The sequence below is a fragment of the Vombatus ursinus genome, unplaced genomic scaffold, assembly GCF_900497805.2.
Source record: "Vombatus ursinus unplaced genomic scaffold, bare-nosed wombat genome assembly UNPS02014781.1, whole genome shotgun sequence".
NCBI lineage: Eukaryota > Metazoa > Chordata > Mammalia > Diprotodontia > Vombatidae > Vombatus > Vombatus ursinus.
The window spans coordinates 9,830,258-9,857,224 of record NW_020954559.1 but is presented as its reverse complement, the minus strand read 5'-3'; the positions used below and the strand labels follow the sequence as shown (position 1 = coordinate 9,857,224).

General features: G+C 35.4%; 1 protein-coding gene across 1 annotated transcript in view; it reads left to right on the top strand.

The window, feature by feature from the left end:
- LOC114046110 (collagen alpha-1(IV) chain-like) overlaps positions 1-26,967 on the top strand; it is a 204,058-nt gene that overhangs the window by 72,300 nt on the left and 104,791 nt on the right. The window contains exon 2 of the mRNA XM_027866365.1: positions 5,507-5,563. Within this exon, the coding sequence (XP_027722166.1) occupies positions 5,507-5,563 (57 nt within the window). The remainder of the gene's footprint in view (positions 1-5,506; positions 5,564-26,967) is intronic.

The window sequence follows — 26,967 nt, the reverse complement described above, 5'->3', positions numbered from 1 at the left end:
GCATACAAATAAAATCATAATCTTGAAAATATCTGCTCTATGTATTAAAGATGACCTCATTTTAGACTTTACTAAGGGTGATGAGAGTATAATTGGAGATAAGAGTTGCTTCACTGAACGGATAACAATGACAAGGGAAAAATCTCATCTAGAAGTGTGTGGTTGACATACATGTGCAGGTAAGGGGACAACATAGAAGATATTTGACACAAACATTGGTAAATACGGCACTGCAGCCTCAAATCTACAGTCCCACCAGTGAAAGAATAACGTATTGAATAATTGAAGGGATGGTTCCAGGAAATTATTTGTTATCAAAACTCCCCCATAAAGACTAAAAATAGGTATTTTCATTTTTAATATTTGTGTCAGTTTTTAATCTGATGCTAAAAACAAGTCATCATTGGCTAATATGCAAAGAAGTCTGTGTTTTTTTCATCTGTGATTTTCTGAATAGCCAAGGCATTGAGCACTTATTTATTCATTCAAGGCACGTTAATTGAGAATATATTGACTATATCCAAGGCACAGTAGCTTCTGTAAGGAGGACAAAATTGAGTAAGACAAACGCCTGCAAAAACTAATAGCTCATCCTTTTATACTGCTTTAAGTTTTACAAAGTGCTTTATTTATATTTTCTTAACTAAAGGGCTCTTCTTAATTCTCTCAATTGAACTATACAATATCCTCGTGAAATAGGTACATTTGTTTATCCCATTTTACTGGTGGTGCAGTGGATAGAGCACCGGACCTGGATTCAGGAGGACCTGAGTTCAAATCTGGCCTCAGACATATAACACTTACCGGCTGTGTGACCTTGGGCAAGTCACTTAACCCCATTGCCTAGCCAAATAAACAAATAAATAAAATAAACTGAGGATCAGAGAGGTTGCATAACATGCCTAGTCTAAGGCAGGCTTCAAGCCCAGGACTTCCCAACTCCAAGTCTTATGCTCTATACACCATATTGCATGCATCTTACAATCAGTTTATACCCTAGACAGGGATGGGAAACATGTGGCCTTGAGGCCACATGTGGCCCTCTAGGTCCTGAAGTGCAGCCCTTTGAACTGAATCCAAACTTGGCAGAATAAATTTCCTGCATAAAAGGATTTGTTCTATAAAACTTGGACTCAGTCAAAAGGCCGCACCCAAGGACCTAGAAGGCCACAGCTTCCCCACTCCTCTAGAATCATAGATCTTAGAGTTGGAAGAAACCTTAAAGGTGAAATATCTGGTCCAACTTGGACCTGATCAGGAGTCTCCTTGACAGTACATGTCAGAAATCTTCACCCTACTGTTTCAATACTTCCCTCAGTAACAGGAGAGCTCACTATTCTATGGTGGCCTCTTCCATTTTTGAGTAACTCTACTTCTTAGGATTTTTTTCTTTGGAAGGAGCCAAAACTTGTCTCTGCAACTTCTTTCTATTACTTCTAGTTTTACTCTCAATGACCAGATAAAACAAGTCTATTTTTTTTCTCTTTCCATGATGATAAGCTTTCAAATACTCAAACACCATTATCAAGTCCCAACTAAATGTCCTCTTTTCCAGGCAAGTTATCCCCATATTGTTCATACCTCTTAATATTCTGGTCACCCTACTCTGGAACTGCTCCAGATTGTCCATATTATCCCTAAAATATGGTGGTCAGAATTTAACACAATATTCCAGATGTGGTCAGACTAATATGGAGGATAGCCAGATCACAGTCTCCCTTGTTCTGGACACTATGTTCTGGACACTCTGAATTCATTCTAGAATTATTATGATTTTTTTGGCTTCCATTTCACATTGGTGACTCATATGGAATTTGTAATCCATTATATCCTCTTATCTGGTCTTTGTCCTGTGGTTTCCCCTCCACCCCCAAATGAGTTGTTGTCTAGCCACTCTGCACTCTTTGTGCTTGTACTTAAAAATAGTGATTTTTCCAGCCCCAGAGTAGAGTTGTGACCCAGGACATGAATGGAATCATTGTATAATGGTGGCCATTACCAAAACCCAGTAATAATAACAATAGCTAGCATTTATGTAGTACTTTAATATTTTGCAAAGTGCTGTACAAATATTATCTCCTTTTAGTGTCACGAACTCTGGGAGGTTGATATCATTATTATCCCATTTTATAGGTGAGGGAACTGAGGCAGGCAGGTTACATGACTTGCCCAGGGTCACACAGATAAGAAAGTATCCAAAGCTGAATTTGAACTCAAGTTTTCTGATGCTAGGTGAATTGTTCCATCCACTCTGCCACCTAGATGCCACTCAAAAAAAAAATCAGCATACAAATTAGAAGTTCTCAGTCTTTTCTTTTTCTTAGACCCCTTTGGCAATCTGGTGAAACCTATGAATTCCTTCTTAAAATCATGTTTATAAATGTATAAAATAAAAGTATAGCAGTACAAAGAAAAGCAAATATATTGAAAAATATCAAATATTTTAAAGAATCAAAGTTAAAACACCCTCAATTTAAAAGTAACCAAAACATCTCATATATATTGGGATATATCACTACTATCAGAAGGAAATTGATAGCACTATCAACACATACAAGCACACAAACGCACACACACACATTTCTTACAATTCCACCCTCATTTCCTTCTGATATTGTGGTGAACAGGGTGACTAAGGCATCCGGCTACTGGGCCTTGTCAAACTATTCTCCTTATTAGGTGAAGCAGCAGCACTCTAGGCAATTGGCAGGTGTTTCACAGCCTAACTCCTTACATAGTTATTAACTGGTCATTTGAGAAATGCCAAAATTCTTCCTGAAGATTCATTTCATTTTTTTTTTTTTATTTTTACTTTAGCTATCTGGGAGGAAAATTAACTTTTAGCTTGAAATTCTTTTTGGCATTACCTACAAAGAGTTGAATTATTATGGGAACTTAGAGAAAATACTTGGATTGCTACAAACATAAGACAGAGACTATAATATTGGTAATGGTCATTCTTGTGAGTCAGGTAGTGTAGGGAATACAGTACTATATTTGGAGTCAGGAATACTTAGATTCCCATTCTTTCTCAGATATTGACCTTGAGAAAATCACTAACTTCACTGTGCTTCAGTTTCTTCATCTGCAAAATGATGGGGTTGGACTTGATCACCTCTGTAGTCTCTTACAGATGTGCATCTATCATTCTATTAAGCTTATTTTTTAATATATTATCTATTAATTAAATAAAATCTGGTAATGATCACAATGGTAAGTAGGTGGTGCAGTGGATAGAGTGCTGGACCTGGAGTCAGAAAGACTCATTTTCCTGTGTTCAAATCTGGCCCCAGACATTTACTAGCTGTGTGACCCTGGGCAAGTCACTTCACCCTGTTTGTTTCAGTTTCCTTATGTGGGAGAAGGAAATAGCAAACCACTCTAGTATCTTTGCCAAGAAAAACCCCACATGGAATCATGAAGAGTCGTTTCAGACAGACCAACAACAATGGTCACAACTCTCTTTGGGGATTGGAAAGGTCATGATTAAATTTAACTGGAATGGTGAAAGTTTAGAATGGGAGGAGAATGGATATATTACATATATATATATTTATATATACACACACACACACACACACAATGATATTGTTATACAGTATTATTGGATTTTAACTTATTCTTTTGTCAATAAACCCTATGTGAATCGGATCAGTATCTTTCATTGTCTCTAAATTATTTGACTACATTGCACCTGGAAGGTGTTATAGATGTCATTTAATTCAACTTCCTTATCTTACACATGAGGCAACAGAGACACAGAGAAGTTAAATGATCTGATTGACCATTGTTATACTGGAAGTTAATGGCAGAACCTAGATTCTTTGTTTCCAGTTACTCACTCTAAGTTTATCACTAGGATGTCAAAATTTCTTCATATTCTAGAAAACCCATTGACCTAAAGGTTAAAAGTTTTGTTTAGATCTCTTTTGCGTTGTTATGCTGTTTATCAAAACCCCGGTTATGAAGGAAAATTGCTTCAAGTGGGTTACTTTAAGATGGTGGAACATAAAAGTGTATTCTGAAAATAGTTGAAAATGTGAGCCAGTGTAAGAAATATATCAATGATCTCTGGACTTTATTTGGCCAATTGTCAGTTGTTCCTCTTTCCAAAATATGAAATTAAGAACAGCTTACTGTCTTAGGGGCACTTGTTCAGATTTAAAATAAATATCTCCAGATGTCCTTGTTTTATGTAGTAGATTACTATGGCAATGGAGCTAATATTTGACTCTACTGTTAGAAACATTTTCTTCCCATGATTACAGTGTTCTGAAAAGAATTGCTATAACATTCAGGAAACTAATATTATGTTTGCTTCAAACTTATACAAGAATGCAGGTATTGTCTTTCTCTAAATGTTAAAACCCTTTCCCCTGTAAAGATAAACAGAATTATTTATATTAGACTTACTTGCAGCCTGTCTATGATAGCTATCAACTATATTTTAAATTTGAATTCTGTCTGTGCAAGTTTAGTTACCATTGTAATTGATTATATTTTTACCTTGTTGACTCTTTCCCTCTTTATGTTAAAACTTTTATTTCTTCTTTGAAAGGTAACATGATTTTAGGTTTAAGTATTATAAAAAACCATTGTGTTATAAAATCTGTTTAATTCAACAGATTTGTATTAAGAACCTATTTTGTACAAGGTACTGTCAAAGCATACAAAGATTAAAACAGAACAGCCCATTGAGTTGCGTTGGCTTAGAGATGTCACTTCAGCAATTTTCCCCCATTTCTGTTGTTCTCATTCATTTATACTTTTTAGTGAGTTGGCAAATGGCAGACATTTATGAATAAAGGTTGCTAGGTCACTGCTAGGTGACTAGCATGTTGGACTTGGAGTCAAGAAGATCTGAGTTCAAATCCTGTCTTTTACACTTATTAAGTATCTAATCCTGGGGAAGTCACTCAACCTTTTTCAGCCTTAATGTCCTCGTTGATAAAATGGGAATAATAATAGCACCTACTTCACAGTTTGTGATGATCAAATGAAATAATTTATGTGAAATATTTTGTAAATATGTATATAAATATATATGCACATATAACTGCACAGTTTTATATGCATTCAATTATTATGATTCTTAGAAATCATGTTCAGAATAAATTATTAAATAACAAAGGCTAAGTGGAATTAAAAAATTATAAAATGGATGGGGATACTAGCTATCAAAATAGGTAATGATTCGATTGGTTCCAGTAAAAATGTTATTGGGCCAAATCTGTTCAGGTTAAGAAATGAATATAAAATATGAATCAAAAGTATCTTTCAATTAAGTAAATATATATTAAATTTATTAATTACTTATTAAATTTAATATTAAATACTGTATAGTAACAGAGTAGTAAAATTTGCTTTCTTATGGGGACAATGACGATAAATGAATAGCAAACTATTTTCATCATTAAGAGGAGGAACTAACCTCATTTAATTAGATTTTTTTTTTTGCAATTTCAAACTGTTCACATATTTAAATAATTTCAAATTTTATTTTCAGGGTTGTTCTGGTTCTGGCTGTGGAAAATGTGACTGCCATGGAGTGAAAGGCCAAAAAGTGAGTATTTCAAATGCACACATATATTGTTTCTTTTGAATTCTCACTGTCTAAGAAATAGAGTATTTACAAAATGTGAAAACTAAAATAAAAAGAGCATAACCTGGGATGCAACCTTACTACTTTTTAAAAGGATACCGCAAACACTGGCTGTGTGACCAAGTCACTGAATTTCTCAGGCAATTTTCTAAGATTATAAACTTTGAAGTTTATTATTATTACTGAATTTATTCTTATTTATTATTGCCAGTCTGCAATGGTAGAGAGAATTCTTTACCTCGAGCTCTCTGTACTGATGAAGTTACAGGCCAAATTTACAAAAAACAAAACAAAACAAAACAACTTTCAATGAAACAAAACTTTGTTTTCCTTAAAAATATTCTTGGCAGGGCAGCTAGGTGGCTCAGTGGACAGAACACTGGCCCTGAAGTCAGGAGGACCTGAGTTCAAATGTGGCCTCAGACCAAACACATGACTCTTACTATCTGTGTGACCCTGGGCAAGTCACTTAACCCCAATTGCCTAAAAAAAAACCAACTCAAAACATTTTTGGCTTTCTTCTGTCAGGAAACGAATATACAAATAGCTAAACACCTCAAATTCTACTTATTTTATAACTAAGGTTATTCAAGAATTGGCTGGCCTGAAATAAACTTTTGTAAGCTTATGTTGGGGAAATTGATTTGCAACACATAAGGAATCATTTCTTTTCTTTAGAAAAAAAAAGGTTTCTTCAGAATGTGAGGGAGCTTTCATTTTTAATAACATTGCCTTGTAATGGAAGGCAGCTCTTATCTTGCTGACTTTGTAAGCAGATCGGCACTCTCCCAAGTTTTATAGACGGGAAAGTGAGCCAGGCAAAGTTGCTTCCTAACTAATATCAGTGAGTCCCATTTTGAAGCCAGGTATGTGAATGAAGGGTCACTGAGGAACAATACCCACTGCCCTTGATCAAGATATGATATGATAGTAATAGGTCTAGTTAATGCCCTACACAAAGCTTTGTTAGGCTGGTCTTTGCTCTGGCTGTGAGTTGACTTGTTTCACGAAGCCAACTTTTGAGATATTATCTCATCACAGGGTGCACACTTAAGGTACTTACTGAGGTGTAAACTGACCTTTCCAAAATTCAGTGAATTTCACTTTACAAAAAAAAGTATTTTGTGACTTCGTCAGCTGATTGTTAAAGTACTAGACTTTTTTTTTTTCTGGTGTTCCTATCAATGAGTGCTGTTACTGCTGTTACCTTCATGACATTTGAATGAATGAAATCTGTAAGAAATTTAACATATCTCATTATATGCTAATTCATCTTTATGCTTCATTAATTTTGTTCATTTTTGGACTTCACTAAATTTGCATTCTCCTCGATCATTTTAAAGTATAAAAAAGTACTTCTCACAGCACAAAAATAATAATTGCTATTCTAATTTGTAATATCCTTCAAGTCATGAAAGCCAAAGCCTGGGAAGGCACAAATTAGGAAATGCAAATGCATTTTTTAAATCAGGGATTCTTAACCTTTTTTATTATTTCACAAACCTCTTTGTGCAACCCACAAACTCCTGAGAATGTTTTTAAATTTATTAAATAAAATACATAGTATTACATAGGAAACCAATTACATTGAAATAGCAATCAATTCTTTTTTTAATTCAAGCTTATGGACTCAAGGTTAAGAATCTCCATTTTAGGGGCAGCTACATGGCCCAGTGGAGAGAGCACCAGCCCTGGAATCAGGAGGACCTGAGTTCAAATGTGTTCTCAGACCAGCCATTTGACACTTACTACCTGTGTGACCCTGGGCAGGTCACTTAACCCCAATTGCCTCACCAAAAAAAAAAAAGAATCTCCATTTTAGGTCATTATTGACCATGTTATTTTACATTTGTCAAGTACTTTATAGTTTTCAAAACATTTTTACATCTAAGCCTCAAAATGATTTTGTAAGTGGGTAAGGCAAATCTTATTTCCCCAATTCACATATGAAGAAACTGAGGCTAAGCAGAGGTAAGTGACTTGCTCAGGATCACAGACTAGTATGTGGCAGAGTCAGTGCTCACACTTAATATCTTGTAATACTGTATATTAAATTAAGCAATATAGTTTCCCATGTGTTTAAATTATTAGAAGGCTATCAACTGAATGGCATTAGGGATTTCTCCCCTCTTCTTTCTCCCAACACATGCATTGACAGTAGATAGTGGTGGGAATATTCAGTACACTACTCCAACAGGGCTTTACAACTCTAGTAACCTCTCTTTGTTCTTTCACATCCTTCACTATTCAACTCATATTCATCCTGAATGCAGCATTATTGAGCCTTTCCATTCTCTGGCATGGGCATCTGTTTGTTTTAAATTTAATGCTTGATAAATTGAGAGCCAGTATTATACAGTGGAAAGAATAACGGATTTGGGGTCAGAGGACCTGTGTTCCAAATCCCAGCTCTGCCTTTGTTACCTTGGACAAATCACTTAAGGTTTCAGGGCCTCAGATACTCATCTGTAAAATGAGGGAGTCTAGACTAAATGATCTCTAAGGTACCTTTGAGTTCTAAATCTATGATCTTGTGAAATCTTGATATTGTTATCCTATGACTGATTGGTGGACATTTAATGAGGAGTTGGGCTAGAAGTCTTCAGCTCTTCCTGCTGAGAATGCGGCTTGATCATGAGACTCAGCAACCTCCAGCAATCTGGACATGGAATGCCATCTCCATCCAGACCTCTCTGGCTGTCTTTCTTTTTCATGACCTGGGTCACCCTAAACTCTAATGGAAGAGTGGAAAGACATGGGGTTCTTCTTGCCCAGACTGGATTCTGTTTATACTGTAAACAGAAGTTACATCTCCTGGTTGAGTGGGGTTCCACCCAAGATTGAAGGGCATGTTGCTAGAGGGCTAAGAGTAATCTCAATGAACTGTCCTTTTTAAAATGTAATATTTCATTTTTCCTTAATTACGTGTTAAAACAATTTTTAAACTTTTTTTTAAGTTTTGAGTTCCAAATTATATCCCTCCCCACCTCTCCTTAAGATGGTAAGCAATCTGATATGTTGTACATGTGCAATCATGTAAAACATTTCCATATTGGTCATTTTGTACAAGAAGACTTGAATAAAAATTTTAAAAAGGAAGGAAGAAAGAAAAAGAAAGAAAGAAAGAAAAAGAAAGGAAAGAAGGAAGAAAGGAAGAAAGAAAATGAAAAATAGTATGCTTCAGTATTTATTTAGACACTATCAGTTCTTTCTCTGGAGGTAGATAGTATCCTTCATCATGAGTCCTTTGGGATTGGATGGATTGACTTTTTGTAAGAGCTGGACCTTGAAAGAAAACAGAAAAGCCTGGAACCCAATTTAATAATTAGTCATTATATAATAGTATAATAATAATAATAATAATAATTTATTTCAAGAGGAAGTCAATTTACAGCATTCTAGAACCATAAGGGAGGAAGATCATCAAGTTCAGGAGTCTCAAGCCCCCAAATCTTACCATGATTATACCTTCTTGTGTGTAGTTCTTTTAAGACATAGGGGCCCCACTTCTGTATCCTTTTGTTCAGAGGAACATGTAATTGAATTAACAAGTCTTTCTGAAAAGAAAAAAAGTAGGCTGCAGTTCTAAAAATAGATGACTGCTAAAAACTTAAACCGAATGTGAGATCTGAGTGAGGCCAGTCAGTGGACTGGTCCAACCCCTTCATCTTACTGATGCAGAAATCAAAGCTCAGAGAGATTTTCGGTCCTAAGGTCACACAGCTACTTAATGGAAAAGAGAGAACCAGTTTTCCAGACTCTAGTAGGGATTTTTCTCCTACAACACATTGCCATAGAATCATGAGTTCAATGGTTTTCAGCCCTGTTTGCTGTAGCTGAGATTTGTGGAAACCAGGTATTTGTTTCTGACCAGGCTGAGCTTAATGAACTGTTCTGCATTCAAAAATTCTGTGGCCCATTGGAGAAGTCGGATTAACAGAGACATCACCCACCAAAACCTTGATTATTTTTGGGTACCTCTTCCTCTTGTTCTCTCTTAAAATCTCATTTCTTCTATCCCCCATTTAAAATATGCTTTTTCCTGCCTGAAGTGAAATTACATAAAGTAAGATTCCATAAAGTTCACAATGAAATTACATAGAGCTGATTGCATAAAGTATTCCAATACATATCAGCACATGATAAGATATAATAAAAAGTTTTAATTGAGATTCCCTCCCTTGTGAGTTGCTCTGCTTAAAAATGGTTTTCCAGAGATCAGAACTATGACCAATCCAGCAGCTGGTGTTCCACTGGGTAGAGTGTTGGGCCAGGAGGCAGGAGAACCAGAATTCAAAATCAGCCTTAGACCCTTAGTAGATAGTAGTGGAAATCTAATGAGATATTCATTCCTAGAAGTATTCAAACCAAGGCTAGATAATCACCCATCAGGGATGTCATGGTGAAGATTTCTATACGGAATGGAAAGTTGAAACAACTAACCCCTAAGATTTCTTTTATGAGAACTTCTATGAAAATTTCTTCTATGAAAGTATGAGAGTTTGTGATTCTGTGACATCACTGCTCTGGAGATTATTTTTGCATCTTATTAGTGAAATAATTTAACATATTGGCCATTTGCATGGCCATATATAGAATCTAACAAAGGGAATTCTCGTACTGGCTTATCTCCACTACAAATTGCACTTCAGTGCTAAGATCTCTTGGGCTGACTCACATTTAATTTTATCATTGGGAGGAAGAGGCAAGAAACATGTAATTGATAAAGTCTCTTATTTCCATTTTTTCTAAGAATTTAGAAATGAATTTCAGCATGTCAAATGGTCCCTAATTTTCATAACTTCTAAACCATTAAGTAAAGCAGCAGAAACATCATACTAGCTATTCTGTTTTCAGTTAAACAGTTACTCATATCAGACCTTTAATGGCTTTTATAAAGACTATACTGAGCAATTTCGAATAAAGTAAGTTGTTTACTCACCACTTCCCTGGATGGCTGTTCATATCTTCAGATGTTTTCTCTTGAGTAATTAATTTGGCTTTGCACACAACGCTTTTGTATTCTTTCAGAGTCTGCAGCAATGTGAGAACATTATCTGTTTAAACTGATTAGGGTTTTTGAATACATGCCTACTCAGAAACAGCCAAAAGCTAAACTCTCCTTTTCTTGATAACCTGATTTTTTTTTAGAAGACCATTTAAGACATCAGGAGAGGCACAACGTTCCCAAGAATAACACGCATATTTTGAGAAAATTAACTCTTTGCATCTTGTTAAAATAGATTTTTCTGAATGATGAGTTTTCTAATAGTTTTTACTGTTTATGAACACTACTGGCATTGTGCTAGAAGCAACAATAAGGCAGGGTAACCTGGATTTGGGACCTTTCTCTCAGTGGGTATGTGACCCAGCGCAAATCAATTGCTTACCTCTCAGTGGCCTAGGCAACTCTCTAAACTCAATGAAATCCCGGGTTCAGACCGAAAGAGTCTCCAAATAAAAACCTACTGTTGGACTAAAGAGTATAGTAGTGATATATATCTATACATCATAGTCTTGAATTATCTACAAATATTATATTGGCTCAATAAGTTTTGTGACTCCATATAAATCATTCCGATTCTCATATCTTCCAAGAAGATATGCATCATCCATATATCACAAAAGCAAAAATTGATCACTTTTTTCAAATTAGTTTTTAGATTTTGATTTCTTTTTTATTTTAAATTCATAGCAGAAATAAACATTTTTGTTTGATTTGTTTTGAGACTCAGTTTTCTTATCACACGGAGCTTTAAAGTACAGCAGCCCTCTCATTCATGGATCCCAATATTGATTTGCAGAAGTTTTAATCTGCTTCATTTTTTCCAACCTGAACAGGTTGGCCCCTTTTAAGGCAGCCTAGTTAACCTTTGTTATTGCGGGGCTCACCATATTGGTGCCAGACTTATTGTGGGCACCTCACCACATAGCCCTGCAGCTTAGGTCTCCCAGGCTCAAGTGATCCATCAGCCTCAGCTTCCCTAGTGTAAGGACTTAAGGACCAAGTCAAAGGACTTCTCTATTAAGTTATATGCACCAAAGTCTCAAGGATCAGAATTGTATTTAACGTAAAAGAGTTTAATGCAATAATTTTTATTTGCTTTTTTTCTTGTACTTGCCTTTATTATGTGTATCTTCTCATTAATGAAATGTTCAACAAATATTCAAGTATCAATTCTGTATAAAGCATTGGACTATACTTTGGAATGCAAGTTGGAAGAAATAATGACATACGAGATTTAAAGACTTGAAGGGACCTTAGATATCATTTAGTTCAGCTACTCATTTTACTAATGAAGTAATTGAGGCCCATCGAGGGAGAGTGACTTTATCAAACTCAGAGAGCTGGTACAAAGAGGACTAGAATCTGAGGTTTATTTTTTTAAAAACTTTTTTTCCTTTAGTGGTTTTTTTTTTTTCATTTCACCACAACTGCCTCTCTGAAGATTCCCAATTTCACAGCTCTTTAAGAAGCAGGCCCACAAACCACAATATCTTTTAGAAAACAGAAGGTATCTTTTAGGCCAAAATATAATTATCTCCAGTAAATAGGCACCGTCTATAGGTGTTGTATTATGCACTAGAATTTAATTAAAGTGAAAACATATTTATTAACGTCTCCCGTGTGCAAGGCACTGGAGACATAAAGACAAAAATGAGATTCCTTGCCTTCAGGAAGTTTCCTTACATTAGATTAGGATGATACAACATGTACACAAATCAGTTAATAAATGGTCATTTGGGGAAGGAGGGAGCACTTTTAATCGAGAAGATGAGGGAATTCAGGTAAAAGCTATCATCTAAGCTGAGTCTAGAGGGAAGACAAGAATTCTGAGAGGCTGAGATAAGCAGAGAGTGCATTTCAGGAATCGGAGCCAGCCTAAGTGAAGGTGCTAGGTCAATTCATCCATAAAAATAGCCATCGAATATCAATCCAACTGCTATTACAAAGCTCTGAAAAAGAAGATATCATTGACATTATTTAAACTATGTGCCTTATCTGATCTGAAAGGGAAAGAGATGGATGGCCTTAGCCAATCTGGAAGTGATTCATTCTCCGGCTTTGGAAATCTGGGAAAAATTTTTTACTCTATGATTTATTCAGGATATTGATTTCTTTTAATATAGTAAATGATATTAAGCTTGTTGGGAACTTTACCTGTCTTGTGGCTTCTAGGTACTTCTGACAGAAGTGCCAGAGATAACACTTCAAAATTCCAATTAAATATAACTATTTTTCTCTGGTTGCCTTACCAGGCATGGATATACATCACAAACTTAGAGGGATCTCAAGCAGATTTAGAAATCTTGATTTTGTGAGTGAGATACCAAGATTCCACTCTTTTAGACTTTCAGCGGGTATTTTAAAATAATTGCTATCAAGTAACCCACTGTATGAGTCCTAAAGACTCATATATGGTATCTGTAGCTATTCTAACCTAATGAATGCTATATGTAGCTCTCCGATGGCCAGCCACAGGACAGTGAAAGCCAAACCTTTCTGTAGCATTGTGCTAAAATGGAAATCAATGAAAGGACTGCTGGTGGATTCAGATGAAAATACTCTTTTCCTCTGGGACCATAGGCAGACCTTCCAGTTGTAGTTCTTGGGGAGTGTCAGCTTCAACTTCAAACTTAAGTCATCAAATTTTAAAAATAAGTTATAAGAACTACTCTACTTTTGAACCAGAGGAGATCATATGGGTCATCTGTCCCAGGATTTGAGTTTGAACCCCAGTTTTCCACCACAGAGAGAGGCCATGGTCCACCTCACTTACAATAATAGGCATTCTATTTAATTGATGATTTTGAACCGATCCTATACATTACAATTTTTTAAAAATAAGGGTCAATATCTCTGACTAAGAATTGGTTAGTCATGAAGCACGAGTGTTCTATCTAAGCTTTGAAAGCACCTATTTACAGCAATGCTTGAGCTGGTGTAGGTTTGGGGTGGGTTGGACATAATTCTCTAGGTAGTCTCTGGAAGGAACTCTCATCATTCCAGAGAATGCTAGGTTGATGTGAGAAAAGGGGTTTCATAAACCTTAAAACAATAATCAAATGTTAGTTGCTACCTAGGATAGGTTCTCTTATCTAGAATTCCATAATCAATCTTCCTGTAGATGATGGACCCAATTTTCTAACTCTAAAATTCTGTTGATCATTCATTCTCACCTTTCTTTTTGTTAAAGGCTATTGCCAGAGATATTTATAATCTCCTTGGATAACAGACTGAATATAAGTTGAGACAATGAAAAATACCAGCCCATATAATTTCTGGCAATTTCTATGACATTCTTAAAATACTACAGGACTCTGTAGTATTTTGAGCTTTTTATTTAAGTGAAATAATGTCATTTTAAATATTGAATGTTTTAGTTAAGTAAAGTAATGTCAATTTCTCTTGAGATGATATAAACATAGAATTGGTTTTAGTTCTGATGAATTCTGAAGTGATATTTTTCATGGCAAAGGATTAATTTGTCTTGGATTCTTCATATTTTATGGAGAGCAAATATCTGTTGAATGACTTCTGGGATCATTACTTATTTTTCAGCTATTTCTATATATGGCTCTCTCTTCATTTATTCATAAATATAAATACATACATTTTAACCAAAGGTTATTTAAAAATTAAAAGTCAATGAATTAAGTTTTGTGTGACATGCAACTCTGCATGAATCTCTGTTCTTTTTTCTAGCCTTTTTCCTACATTTAAAACCCAGCATTTCTGTGGAACTGAGTCAATAAGAGACATACGGAACAAGCAGAAATTGAGAATACTACACTAGAACCTTGAAATGTTTCATAGACTTTAGAAATGAAAGAGACCTTAGAAATCATATAATCAAACTATCCTGTTTCAGTGATGTTGAAAATGAGGCTCAGAGGGGTTAAGGGGCTCAAGGTGAGGTCACACAGCTCCCTAGTGACAGAGCTTCAGGCCTCTTAACAGGCCACTTCACTTTCTATTGTACCAACATGTTATCCTCTTATTGCTAGGTACTCAAAACTGTCTTCTGATAATAATCTTCTTACACAGATAAAATGGCATTAACCATTACTACAAATGCCCAACACCTCATGTTCCTTCTCTAACATTTAGTGATTTTATTTTTTTCTTTTAACTAATGACATTGTTTTGCTTCCATACTTCTCTATAGCAATGTGTACTGAAATACGGCAAATTAGCAATTACTCTGGAATATCTCAGCAATTAGGGAAATGTTCGTCTCTAACTTTACAACATTCCTCTCCTGTGGTAAAGTTTATGGTGGTTATCTGCTGTATTTCATTAGGAAGAGTAGTAAAGTTCCTTCCTAACACCTTTTCCAATGTTCTAGATACGAAGAGGTACCCTATGCGTTATTATTTTAACACACAAGGATCTATAATATCTCCTTGGTTAACACTAACTGTAACATCAGCTATAATGGTCTGTTAAATGACAGAGGGATTGGATTCGTTCTTTTGGCCCTGTGTGGTCAAACCAAGAACAATGGGTGGAAATTTCAAAGAGGTAGATTTAAGCTCGATGTCTCATTTCTAACAATGAGAGCAGTCCCACAGTGGAATGTCCTGCCTTAGGAGGTAGTGGGCTACCCTTTCTTGGAAATCTTCAGGCAGAGAGGCTAGGCAATTACTTCATAAGCATGTTACGGTGAGGATCCTTTTCTTGTATGGGTTGGACTAGAGTAGATGGTTACTGAGATCCTTTTCAACTCTCACACTTCGTGATTCTATGATTCTTTGAATATCAAAGCCATTTATAAGCAGATGGAGCCAACTTGATTCAAAGTCAAGTCTATCAAGACTTCCTAGACTAAGTCTGGGGGAATAAATTTGAAGACTTATAGGACAGTAAAAGTGGCAAACCATTCTAGCATCTTTGCCAATAAAATCCCAAATGGGGTCATGAAGAGTTAGACACACACGAAAAATGACTCAACAAGACAACAAAACAAAACTGTATGTCTCTTTTTTTATCTTTGAATTGTTTTTCAGAAAGAACTTTATGGCTCAGATTTATGGTCATTAATAAATTTTGCTTAAGCTTCTGGAATCAATTTTGTTTCAATAGTGGAGTATTTGGGGTGATGGACATAATTCTAAGACTTTTTCAAGGAATTTCTCTTTGCATGTCTTTATAGTACATATGATAGAGGATTAATCACAGAATTGAGAGCATGCCATTCATGTAGATAAGTAAATGGAAAAGAATAGATTTCTATTAATCAACCTTTTGGTATCTTGTCACTGCACAGAATGATTTGTCTGTATATATCTGGTCCCAAAGAAAGATGACCGGAAGTTGCCTGCTCCTGACCAGTCATATCTATTCCAGTTACACCAACTGACATGGAGACTTCATTAAGAGGATTGATACGGTTATGCCATTAAATGGGTCTACTTTCTTCTGTCCTCAGCCTGCTTTTTCATAGTCCATAATGTACCTGTGGTATCCCCGAACTATACTGTGTGCTGGTACTATTCAAAGGTTGAGGAGAGTATTTTTCTCTCTCATACTTTATCTTTTCCCTCATCCTTGTCTCCAATAGAAGGTTAACAGGCCCCAGTGATTTGTGTTTCAGAAAGGGATGAGAGATTAGGTCTGAATGTTCAAATTTGTTTAATTCTAAAAATGTAGAAGGAAGTCATTGCATCTGAAAGTTGCCCAAAGTACAGTTTTAATATAGTGTGAATTGTCACTTTACTCCCATCCCTATTTAGCAGGGTCAGTTGAAAAGTAAATCTCTCAAACGTAACATGCAGCCCATTGTTCTTAAAACCTAGAACATTTTATTATAAGAATATGATTTAATCAGTGATGTCTAAGACTAGCTTTGTGTATCTTGGCTATATGGAAAAATTATTTTGTGTAAATATGGTCCTGACAAACACTGGCAGACAAGAAAGTAACTTAATTGGAAAAAAAGTAGAAAATTTACTGTAAGTTTTATTTGGGATCAAAGGCTTAACATAAAACCCTGACCTATGAAAACTGCAACCAATGTTTCCTGTTCTCTTCTTGGTGAAAGACTAGTAGCATTCAGTATATGTTTCCAGACAGCACGTAATGACGCTCGATGATTATGTAGGATGGGTGGAGAATTTCATCCTCAAAAATTATATTCACAGAATCTTCCTCTTTGTGAAGTGGTTTAACACAAAGTACAGTTAAACAAAGGAAGAATTAGTCAGAGTTCATGAGCAAACCAGATGACAGTAGGGGAAGTGGTACCCCTTTGTTTATTCTTTACTTCTGGCAAAATTCATTAATTTTTTTTAAAGTTATACTCAAACATGATAGTCCTGTAGAAAATGGTGCCATTTTTCTAGTCCCAAGTTGAATCAATATTAACTTATTTTCAGTTCACATCTGAAATTCCATGATGAAGTAATAGTTATTGTGTTAATTCACAAAACATTAGTTAAGATTGTGCCTCCAAAAAACCCTTGAAACAGAGATCCTCATAGTTAGCATCAGGTCATGAGTGAATATATATATATGTACATGCTTTTGAGGACTTTATGAAAACAGATGCAAAACTTTTTTTTTAGTATTTAAAACTCAACAGGATAGTCCTATAAATTTGTGCTCCCAGATTGAAACCAGGAAGTCTTAACAAAATCCCTCTGGGACAAGTTTATTCCTTCTGTTTACTGTGTGATTTGAGACTTTTCATGGTCTTCAGTTTGACATAAGCTCCCAGGCTCTGCAAATATGAAATCTACGTGTTCATCTAAGTTCACTCTAAGTGTTTGATTTTAAGTTCATCTCTCCAGTAAAGAGCCTGTGATGGATGTTATTATTTATAATATATGCATCACAGAACTAGCTGAGGTACAGGAAAATCAGCCATTGAACTCAAAGTTTTTTTAAGCAGGAGCTTAAAGTGGATAGCTATTTAGCTAAATAGATGGGTAGATTGATAGATGGATAGATATAGACAGAGTATTTATTAAGCATTCACCCTTTGCCAGGCACTGTGCTCAGTATTGGTTATAATAAATGAAGCAAAACAATTCTTGCTCTCAAGCAACTTAAATTCTAATAGGGCAGATACATAAAGTAGGGCTAAAAGGGGGATGAATGGGTAAAGAGAACACAATAGTTGGTGAGGAGAAATCTGGAAAGTGAAATCTTGAGTAAGATAGATTGTGACTCTGGTCCCTTCTGAAATTGTTTTCTTTTATGGCAGACAATCAAGAGAGCAGGGTCTCAGAGTGAGTTTTTCTCCAGGGGTAACAAGGAAGGAGGAAAAGGAGGAGAATCCTGAGAATATCTTGGGAGGAAGACTGCAATTAGAGTAATACTTGAAAGCCTTTTCGAGTTCCTTCTGTGTTTCTGTACTGTCAGCTTTGATTCTTGATGGTGGTTTTTGTTGGCTAAGTCCCTACCAGAAAACATACCAGAATCCCTTCCTCCTTTGCACAGCCCAGTCTGAGCTACAAAAATAGGATAAATATTAAAACACTATGGAGCATAGTTCCTTGGGAATCTAAGAGTTGTTTGGCAAGGAAAAGGAGCAGATTTTGTGTCTCACCAGTGACTATGTTAACTTTCCTCTTCTCACTGATGGAATCAACATTTCATTGCTGAGGTTTGGAGGCAGTGGGGTGAACCTTTTCCTTTCTTCTTCCTAGACGGTATGTCTCCTAATCTAGCAGGGAGGAGGAGTGATATGTCTTTATTTGAAACAGAGATTTTGCATGTGGCACCTTTCAAGCAGACTTATAGAACTCCTCAAGCATTTGATCATAAATCTTGACAATGTCTTTGTTATGTGGGTGGTAAACGTCATACTCTCTTTTCCAGATAAAGAATTTTGAACACAATGAGATTTGATTAAAAAACAACAACAACTCAAATTCACGCGTAGCGTTAGCTGGTAAGGAAGAGAGCAGAGAGCACAACACCATATATCCCTTTCCTGGACCACACACTGAGATAGGCATGGGAGTCATTTTGGGCCTGGTTATGACCCTTCAGTTGTCTTGCTAGGTCACAGCTCAGGCAGTCCTTCCTTCCCAGGCTTCAGCCCTTTGCTTCTGTGGGTAGTACACTCAGTTCTGCACTAGACACAATGACTAGGCATCTGACCAAGTACTCTTGCCTGCCAGAGCAGAAGTGATACATGACTTTAGAAAAGTCCTCCAGTAGCATGAGTTAAATATTCCAAAATTTCATTTGTGGAATAAACAAATAAGGCATGATTTTTCTTTCTCTTTCATACTGGATAACTGATCTGTATTGTAGAGCTAGACCCACGTATTGCTCAGCTTTTTGGGTGACTTCATGTCCAATGACTTGTTGACATCAGATGAAGCATGATGTTATCTGAATATGGAATGTAGCCTACTGACATGAACTGGGGTTGGGCATTTTTGAAGGATTCTGAAAATACAGGGTCTACAGTGTGGGTCAGGGAGAAAAATTACACAATAATGACTTCATGGGCTGCACATGCATCCTTTCTCTCTTTCTAAAAAAAGTATTCATCCCCCTCCCATTCCTGTTATTTTCCCTCATTTCTTTTCTCTACCCTTTTCTCTTCTTTCATGATTAATCACATTCATAGGTCTTTTGTAGCTTTATTTTGTAGTTTTATTTAATTTAAAAAAAATTATATATATATATATATACAGTTTCTGCCACATCTCTCTTTCCTTCTCCCCTCTCAAGCTTTTCTTCCTTGTGCAAGGCAGAGTGTTGCGATAGAATAAGTATTGGATTTATGGACATAACACTATAATTTGAATCCTGATTCTGCCACTTACTACCTGTATGGCCTTAGACAAGTAACTTAATCTCTCTGGGCTTCAGTTTCCTTCCTCATCTATAAAGTAAGAAGCTTGGACTAATAATTTCTAAAGTCCAGTTCTAAATATATAATCCTGTGTCTGAGAGAAAACTAATTCAAATCCTGCCTTTGACACTTATGAACTCTATGACAAGTCATTTAACCTCTCTGAGCCTCAATTTTCCCATCTGTAAAATACAAATACTAACATTTATGGTACTTATATCCCACATGTAAGTACTTACATGGCAGAGTTGTTATGAGGGTAAAATGAGATATGTAACATAAATCAATTTGCAAAAAGTAAAGTGTTATGCAATGTCACCAGAACTCAATGATCACCCGGAGAGCTGGATTTCTAGAATTGACCCATTACACACCATTTTGAATTCTGAACTAAGTTCAGAGACAAAGAACCATGACTTAAGTAGTTATAGGACAAAATCAATTATTTGTAAATAGGATCAATAAAAAATGATGTAGGATCAATCTTAATCTTTTCACCAATTAGTATTATTTCTTTCTCTATATATCATAAACATACCCTTAAATATGATCTTTTAAAAAATTACAACTCATTAGTTTAACAAAAAATTATAAACAAATACAGCGAAAAAGATGCTAGATTTTGGATTCAGAAGACATGTGTTCAAATCCAGTCCTTGCAACTTACTCTCTGTGTGACCTTGGATAAGTCATTTAACATCTCTAGACCTAAGCTTGAATATTTGTAAAATGAAACCATTAGAGCAGATGACCTTAAAGATCCCTTCCAACTCCAAATCTTTGTGTGATCATCATGACATATGTAACTAACTCTATCACTTTTTGGGATCCTTATGATAATACATTTAAAACATAATTTATAATATAACATGTATATGTCACTCCTAGTTTACATGTATGTATTTTCCTATTTTGAATAGTTTTACATAGGTTTCATATTTTCCCTTCTTTATAGCAATTACATTCCTCCATTACATGAATATAGGATAAGTTTCATTGGGGAGAGGTGATGCAGCTAAAAATGTGACCAAAGACTTTGAAAGTAAATTTTAAAAGAATAGTTGGAAGGACCATGGATTTAATCTTGGAAATATAAAGACACAGGGAAATATTCCAGCTTTCCAAGTGATACCCTCCTTTTTGCTATGATTCATTGAATAATTTATTCTGAAGTCCTATTCTACCCAAGTAGCTCTCCTGATATAACTGCATTTATAGATGTTCCTAAGAAGCTATACTTGTGCAACCAAGTATGAATCTGCTCATAGAACATTAACTATCTCTAGGACAAGGGATCTTTAACATTTTTCTACCTTGAGAATTGACCTTGAACCAGCCACAAAAGAAACTTTGCTAAGATAAATGGATTATTCACTATTGATTTGATAGTTTCAATACTCTACTAGGATGTAGAGTTCTTGTTCAATAGCAACCTGATGTCAAAGGATGGAGGAATAGAAAAGATCAGATTAGTGGTACTTCTGACTAATTTGTGTTTAAGTATCCCTTGTTCTCTGGCCAAGCACAAATTGCTTCAGTCCCTGTTGGCTGGAACTAGTCAGGGTCATTAGAGAGTTCCTTGTGCATCCATGTTGTTTTTAAAAATTGGATCATAAACACTAATCATTAACAATAACAAATAAACATATAAAACAAGGAGGCAAAATCATACTCTAAATGCCTTAGTATTTATCAAAGAATAAACAAATGAATGAACAAACAAGCGAAATTTTTTTCTGTTTTTTTTTTTTAAATTAGTCCTTCAAATTAGATCTCATCCAGTTTCTTCCTCACTGGGATTAAGGATGCTTTCTTTTTTTCTTTTCTTTTTTTTAAACTTCTTATCATTGTTGTCCTACAATTTGTTAGCTTTTGAACCATATTCCCTTTTAGAGCCTCTGGCCAGTCTACATATTTTTTCTTTAATTAAAAAAATATGCTTACCCCTAATCTAGGTTACATATCTGACTGTGTCATATCCCTATCTTTGGCTATTGGGAACAGTAAGATAATATGGTCACTTTATCCTAAGATCCTAATTACTTTCATTTCACTAAAAGTTCTTTCCTTGTTTGTCAGATTTAAGGTCAGAGAATTATTTCCTGTCACTGTTGTATCTATCTTCAATTATTAAGCAAGAAGCGTTTATTAAATGCCTACTCTGGGCTAGGTGCTGAAAGTATGAAGACAAAAAAAACTGTCTCTGTCCTCACAGAGCTTGTGTTAGTGATTAAATGATTCAGAGAATTTTAATAAAAGGAGAATAAATAAGTTTGGGATCTCAGAAGAGTTGTGTGATAGCAGATATTTCTGACCTTAATGAAATTAGAGAGAACCTCTTTAAGAGGGTAGTTATGGCTTAACAAAAATCATAGTGACATGAAGAAAAGGAAAAGAATGATCTGGTCTTGGAAAGACTTAATCTCACAGTGGGTCATGGGAAAAAATAATCTGGTACAGAAGATAAGAAAGAGGAAAAGTTCACTGAATCCTGGCATCCAATCTTGCATACTTTAGAAATACCCTAGGAATACTTGTTAAATTGTTCTTGGGGTGGAATTTAGTTATCTAAAGCAGCCAGTGACATAATTTATGTCATGCGTTGTGTGAATGGGATAAGATGACACAGCATTTTCATTCTTCTGCTATTCTGAGGCTTTTTTGGTAAAGTCTTGTGCCTATGTGATCTAAAAATGTTGTGATTAACTGCAAACTCCGATGTTAATACATGTATGTTCAAACAATACCCAGGTGAATACAATTTATAAAACAATAATGCCTTGCATTTCATAGTGCTGTAAATAGTTTTCAAAGTTTTTTCATCTAAATTATCTTGTTTGATGCTTATCATATTTCTGTCAGGTAGAATAATTCTTATTATCCACATTTTAGCTGATGAAGAAATTCAGGAGAGACTTAAATGTGTCTAAATTTGTATGATTAGTAACTGATGGAGCAAGACTTGAACATATACTCTTTTACTGGATTGCACTGCTTCATTATTATTGTTAATAGTAATTATTACATATAGGTTAATATGGGGCAGGTCTATGTAGGGCAGTGGATAGTGGTCTGGAGCCAGTAAGACTAATCTTCCTGACTTCAAATCTGGCCTCAGACAATTACTAGCCGTGTGACCCTGGGCAAGTTACTTAACCCCATTTGCTCAGTTTCCTCATCTGTAAAATGAGCTGGACAAGGAAATAGAGAACCACTGTAGTATCTTTGCCAAGAAAACCCCAAATGGGGTCACAAAGAGTTGGACATGATAGAAAACAACAATAGAATAGGTTAATATTCCCAAAGAAATGGAACTGACCTTGATTTCAGGTTCCATGCTTATTTTCAATTAAATCAGTCAACATTTATGAATCGCCTTTGTATACTGAGCACTGCTGTGGAGGAAGGGAAAGGGTTAAATACAAAATGTAGATGAAACAACTTCCTTTCTTCTGGATTTGCTGTGTGGTAGGGGTGCTATTTATGATGAAGACATTAAACATTTTAAAATCTTGGACTGGGCATCAGGAGCAGCATGATACGTAGTGGAAAGTACAATAGATTTAGAGACAGAGGACCAGGATTCATATCCTAGCTGGCTACTTACTATTTATGTGACTGACTTTTGGGTAAATCACTTAATCTCTTTGGATCTTATTTCTTCATTTTTTAAGTAACGGACTAGATGACCTGTAGGGCCCTTTCTAGCTCTTGATCTAGTACTCAGCACAGTGCCTGGCACATAGTATGCACATAATAAATATTTATTGATTGACTACAGACAAAGAAATTGAGGCAAACAGGTTATTAAATGACTTGCCCCGGGGTCACACAACTAGTATCTGAGGTTAGATTTGAACTCAGGAACATGTCTTCCTGACTCCAGGCCCAACACAGTATCCATTGAGCCACCTAGTGGCCCAAGTTATAACCACATGATCCCTTAAAAATCCAAACTCTGGGAAAGGTTTAGAGACTGTTTATTCCTATGAGAAGTTTAGTTTTGGGATTTCTTTTTCAAAATCCTTTTTTTGGGGGGACATATTATTACAGTGTGATTTTTTTCAATAACCAAGCATTTATCTCCCTCCCACTCAGGAAAAAAGAATAAAAATAAAACTCATATAAAGAATACGCATAGTCAAGGAAAACAAATTCCTATATTGATATGTCCAAAAATGTATGTGTTATTCTACTTAGTCCATCTCCTACTTGTCAAGGTGTCAGGAGTGGATGACATTTTTCATTAATGTTCCTTTGGAATCATGGATGATAACTGAATTGATCAGAGTACTTAAGTCTTTCAAATTGTCCATTTTTACATTATTGCTATAGCATAAATTGTTCTCCTTGTTTCTGATCACTTAACTTCATACAAGTTTTCTTAGGTTTCTTTGAAATCATCCCTTTTGTCATTTCTTAACGCAAAATTATATTCCACTATATCCACAATTTATTCAGCATTTCCCAATTAATTGGCTAGTCGTTTGTTACTACAAAAAGAGCTGCTGTATAAAAATGGTTTTGTGCCCATAGGACATTTTACCCTTTCATTGATCTCTTTGAGGTATAGGCCTAAGTAGTAGTTTCGCTAAGTCAGAGGGCATATACACAGTTTAATAATATTTTGGACATAATTCCAAATTGTTTCCCAGAATGGCTGTACCAATTTCCCCAACAGTGCATCAATGTGCTTGTTTTCCCATATCCCCTCCAACATTTGTCATTTCCCCTTTTTGTTGCCTTTGCCAATCTGATAAGTTTTTAACAGTTTACATTTATTTAATTATTAGTGATTTTTGGCATTTTTTTTTTCATGTAACGATGGATAGCTTAGATTTCAGGGATAGCTTGAGAAGTACTTATTCATATCCTTTGACAGTCAATTGAGAATTGGCCCTTATTCTTTCAAATTTGGATCAGTTCCTTTCATATCTTGGAAATGAGACTGTTATCCAAGAAGCTTGCTGCAGTTCCCCCCCCCCCCCAGGTTAATGATTTCCCCTCTAATCGTAGCTGCACTGGATTCATTTGTGCAAAACCTTTAAAATTTTATTTGATCAGAATGGTACATTTTATCTTCTGTGATCCTTTCTATTCCTTGTTTGGTTTTAGCTTTTATGTTTCCAGACTTACATGCATGTTTATTTGAAATTATAAAACTTAAAATTTATTAAATATGTCATATTTGATCTATTTTTGAAGAAAAAATCCAACAAATCCATTAAAAATGAATCCTTTATCAAATTATAGAAAATTTCATTTTATTTCTTTATTGAGCTTCTCTTCAAGGTTGAGTTCTATTCAATACAATAAACATTTATTAAGTTCCTATTACATGCCAGGTACTGTGCTACGCACTGGGGATGCAAACAAGAAAAAAAAAGACAGGCCCTGCCCTCAAAGAGTGCACAGTGTGAACATGAATGATCAATTATAATTATTAGGATGCATTGTATATCATTATTTTACATTATATTAATTAAAGCAAAAAATTAAAACCACGACCTCTCTTTGGGATTTCCTCTTTGGGATTTTTATGTGTCCTAATTTTTAAACAGGATGCATGAACTTTCAGAAGTCCTTAACACATCTTCCATTTACTTTGACCCTTGAGATTAATGACATCTTCAGCTGTGAAAGTTATGAACCATTAACTTTTTCAAGTTGTTATTAATAAATTCATATCTTCTCCAATTTATTAAAATACCTATTTGTTTGACCCTTGCTAGTTTTGAGCTCACTGGGACAAGGGGAGAAGAGAAAATATCATTTTAACAGGAAGCTTTGAGTAGCCTCAATTATTGCCACATACATCATTATCATTATCATCATCATCAAAATTTGTTGTAAAATACCTCCTAGTGTACATACTGTGTAAGAGGAAGGATAATAATGTGACTGATTTTTAACGAGAATAACAGAATTTAAAGCCCCAAAGGATATTATCCCCTTTTAAAACAGTCACCTTGGGATGCTACATATATTTCAATGATTTCATCCATAGCTCAGATTCTTCCTGATTTTCATGTAAGAACCCTAAATTTTCTTTGAAAGCAATTCTACCTCTCACCCCCCACAAAATTCCAAAAATATTTTACATGAGACCACATGGTTTGAATAAACATACATACTTACTTTCCTTTTTCAAGTCCTTTGCTACTGTCCAACCTCAAGGTAACTACATGGAGTACAATGCTAATTTGTGTCTAAACTTTCTGGTATACTTAATAAATTGATTTGTTACTTTTATGACATCATATCTATAAATGATGCATACATACCGTGTATAAAAATGTATGTGTGAGAAGACACAGACAGAAAGACAGAGAAACAGAGACACTGAGAGACAGAAATACAAAGAAAAACAGACACACACAAAGAGCAGAAACACATTAAAAAGAGAGACAGAGAGAGAGAAAGAAGGAGCAAAGAAAGACAATTAAAGAGAGAGGGAAGTATTTAATGAGAGACAATGAAAAGAGCCACTTTCTATGGCTCTTTGACTACACTTTGTAGACAAAGAAAACTCCTTCATGTTTGTGGTCTTCCCTTTCTTAGTGGTTATATGACCATAAAACACAATTAGTCTATAAGTTATTGTTGCTTTACAGCCTTCCATTCCATTCTTTTCCCCTTGAAAATGTTTTTTTTTTTTCCCCTAGGTCTCAGTAGTGCTCTTTCTTTCTTCCTTGCATATAGACCATAGTGCAGTGCCTGATACTTATCTTGATAGTGACCATTGTCCAGCCTTCCCCATGGAGCTATTTTCTGTTTCCTTCGTGTTGGAGACTTGGTTGCCATTGGTTGGCTCTATAACAGCAAGTTTACACAATCCACGGGCTCTGCTTTCTAGGTATCTGCCTCCCTTGCTTTTATCTGTCTCACTAGCTGTTCTATCAGGCTGAAGTGGTATTTTGGAAAATAAGTGATGTTCTGAAATCCAATTTATGGGCAGAACAGTTAAAAAGTTATTTTTTTCGCACAATTTACTAGAACCTGGTGATAATGAAAACTGCTATTTTATGTATCTATAGACCTCTATGTATTTTGATATAACATGGCTCCACCTTGGTTAGACCTTTCCTAAGAAGGATTAAATAAAATGAGCTCATTATGATAGGTTTTCTTTGAATCCTTTGGATCATGGGAGCATAGACTTAGAGCAGGAAGAAACCATCTTTCATGGTTTCTTAACCTTTTGTGTGTCATGGACCCTATTGGCATTCTGGGGAAGCCTGTAGACTCCTTAGAATAATGTTTTTAAATAATTCAATGTTAAGGAAATGCTAAATTTTAACATTTTCAAAAAAAAGAGAGACTATGCAGCAGAGGTAAGAAGGGAGTGTATTCCAGGCATAGGAGATGGTAAATGCACAGGCATAGAGATGATATGGAATGTGTAAAGAACAGAGAGAATTGTTTGTGTGGATCCCAGAGTATAGGAAGGAGAATTAAAGCTGGAAATATGGGTTGGGATGAAGTTATGTAGGGCTTTAAAGGCTGAAGAGAGAAGTTTGTAGTTCATCCTAGAGGCAATAGAAAGCC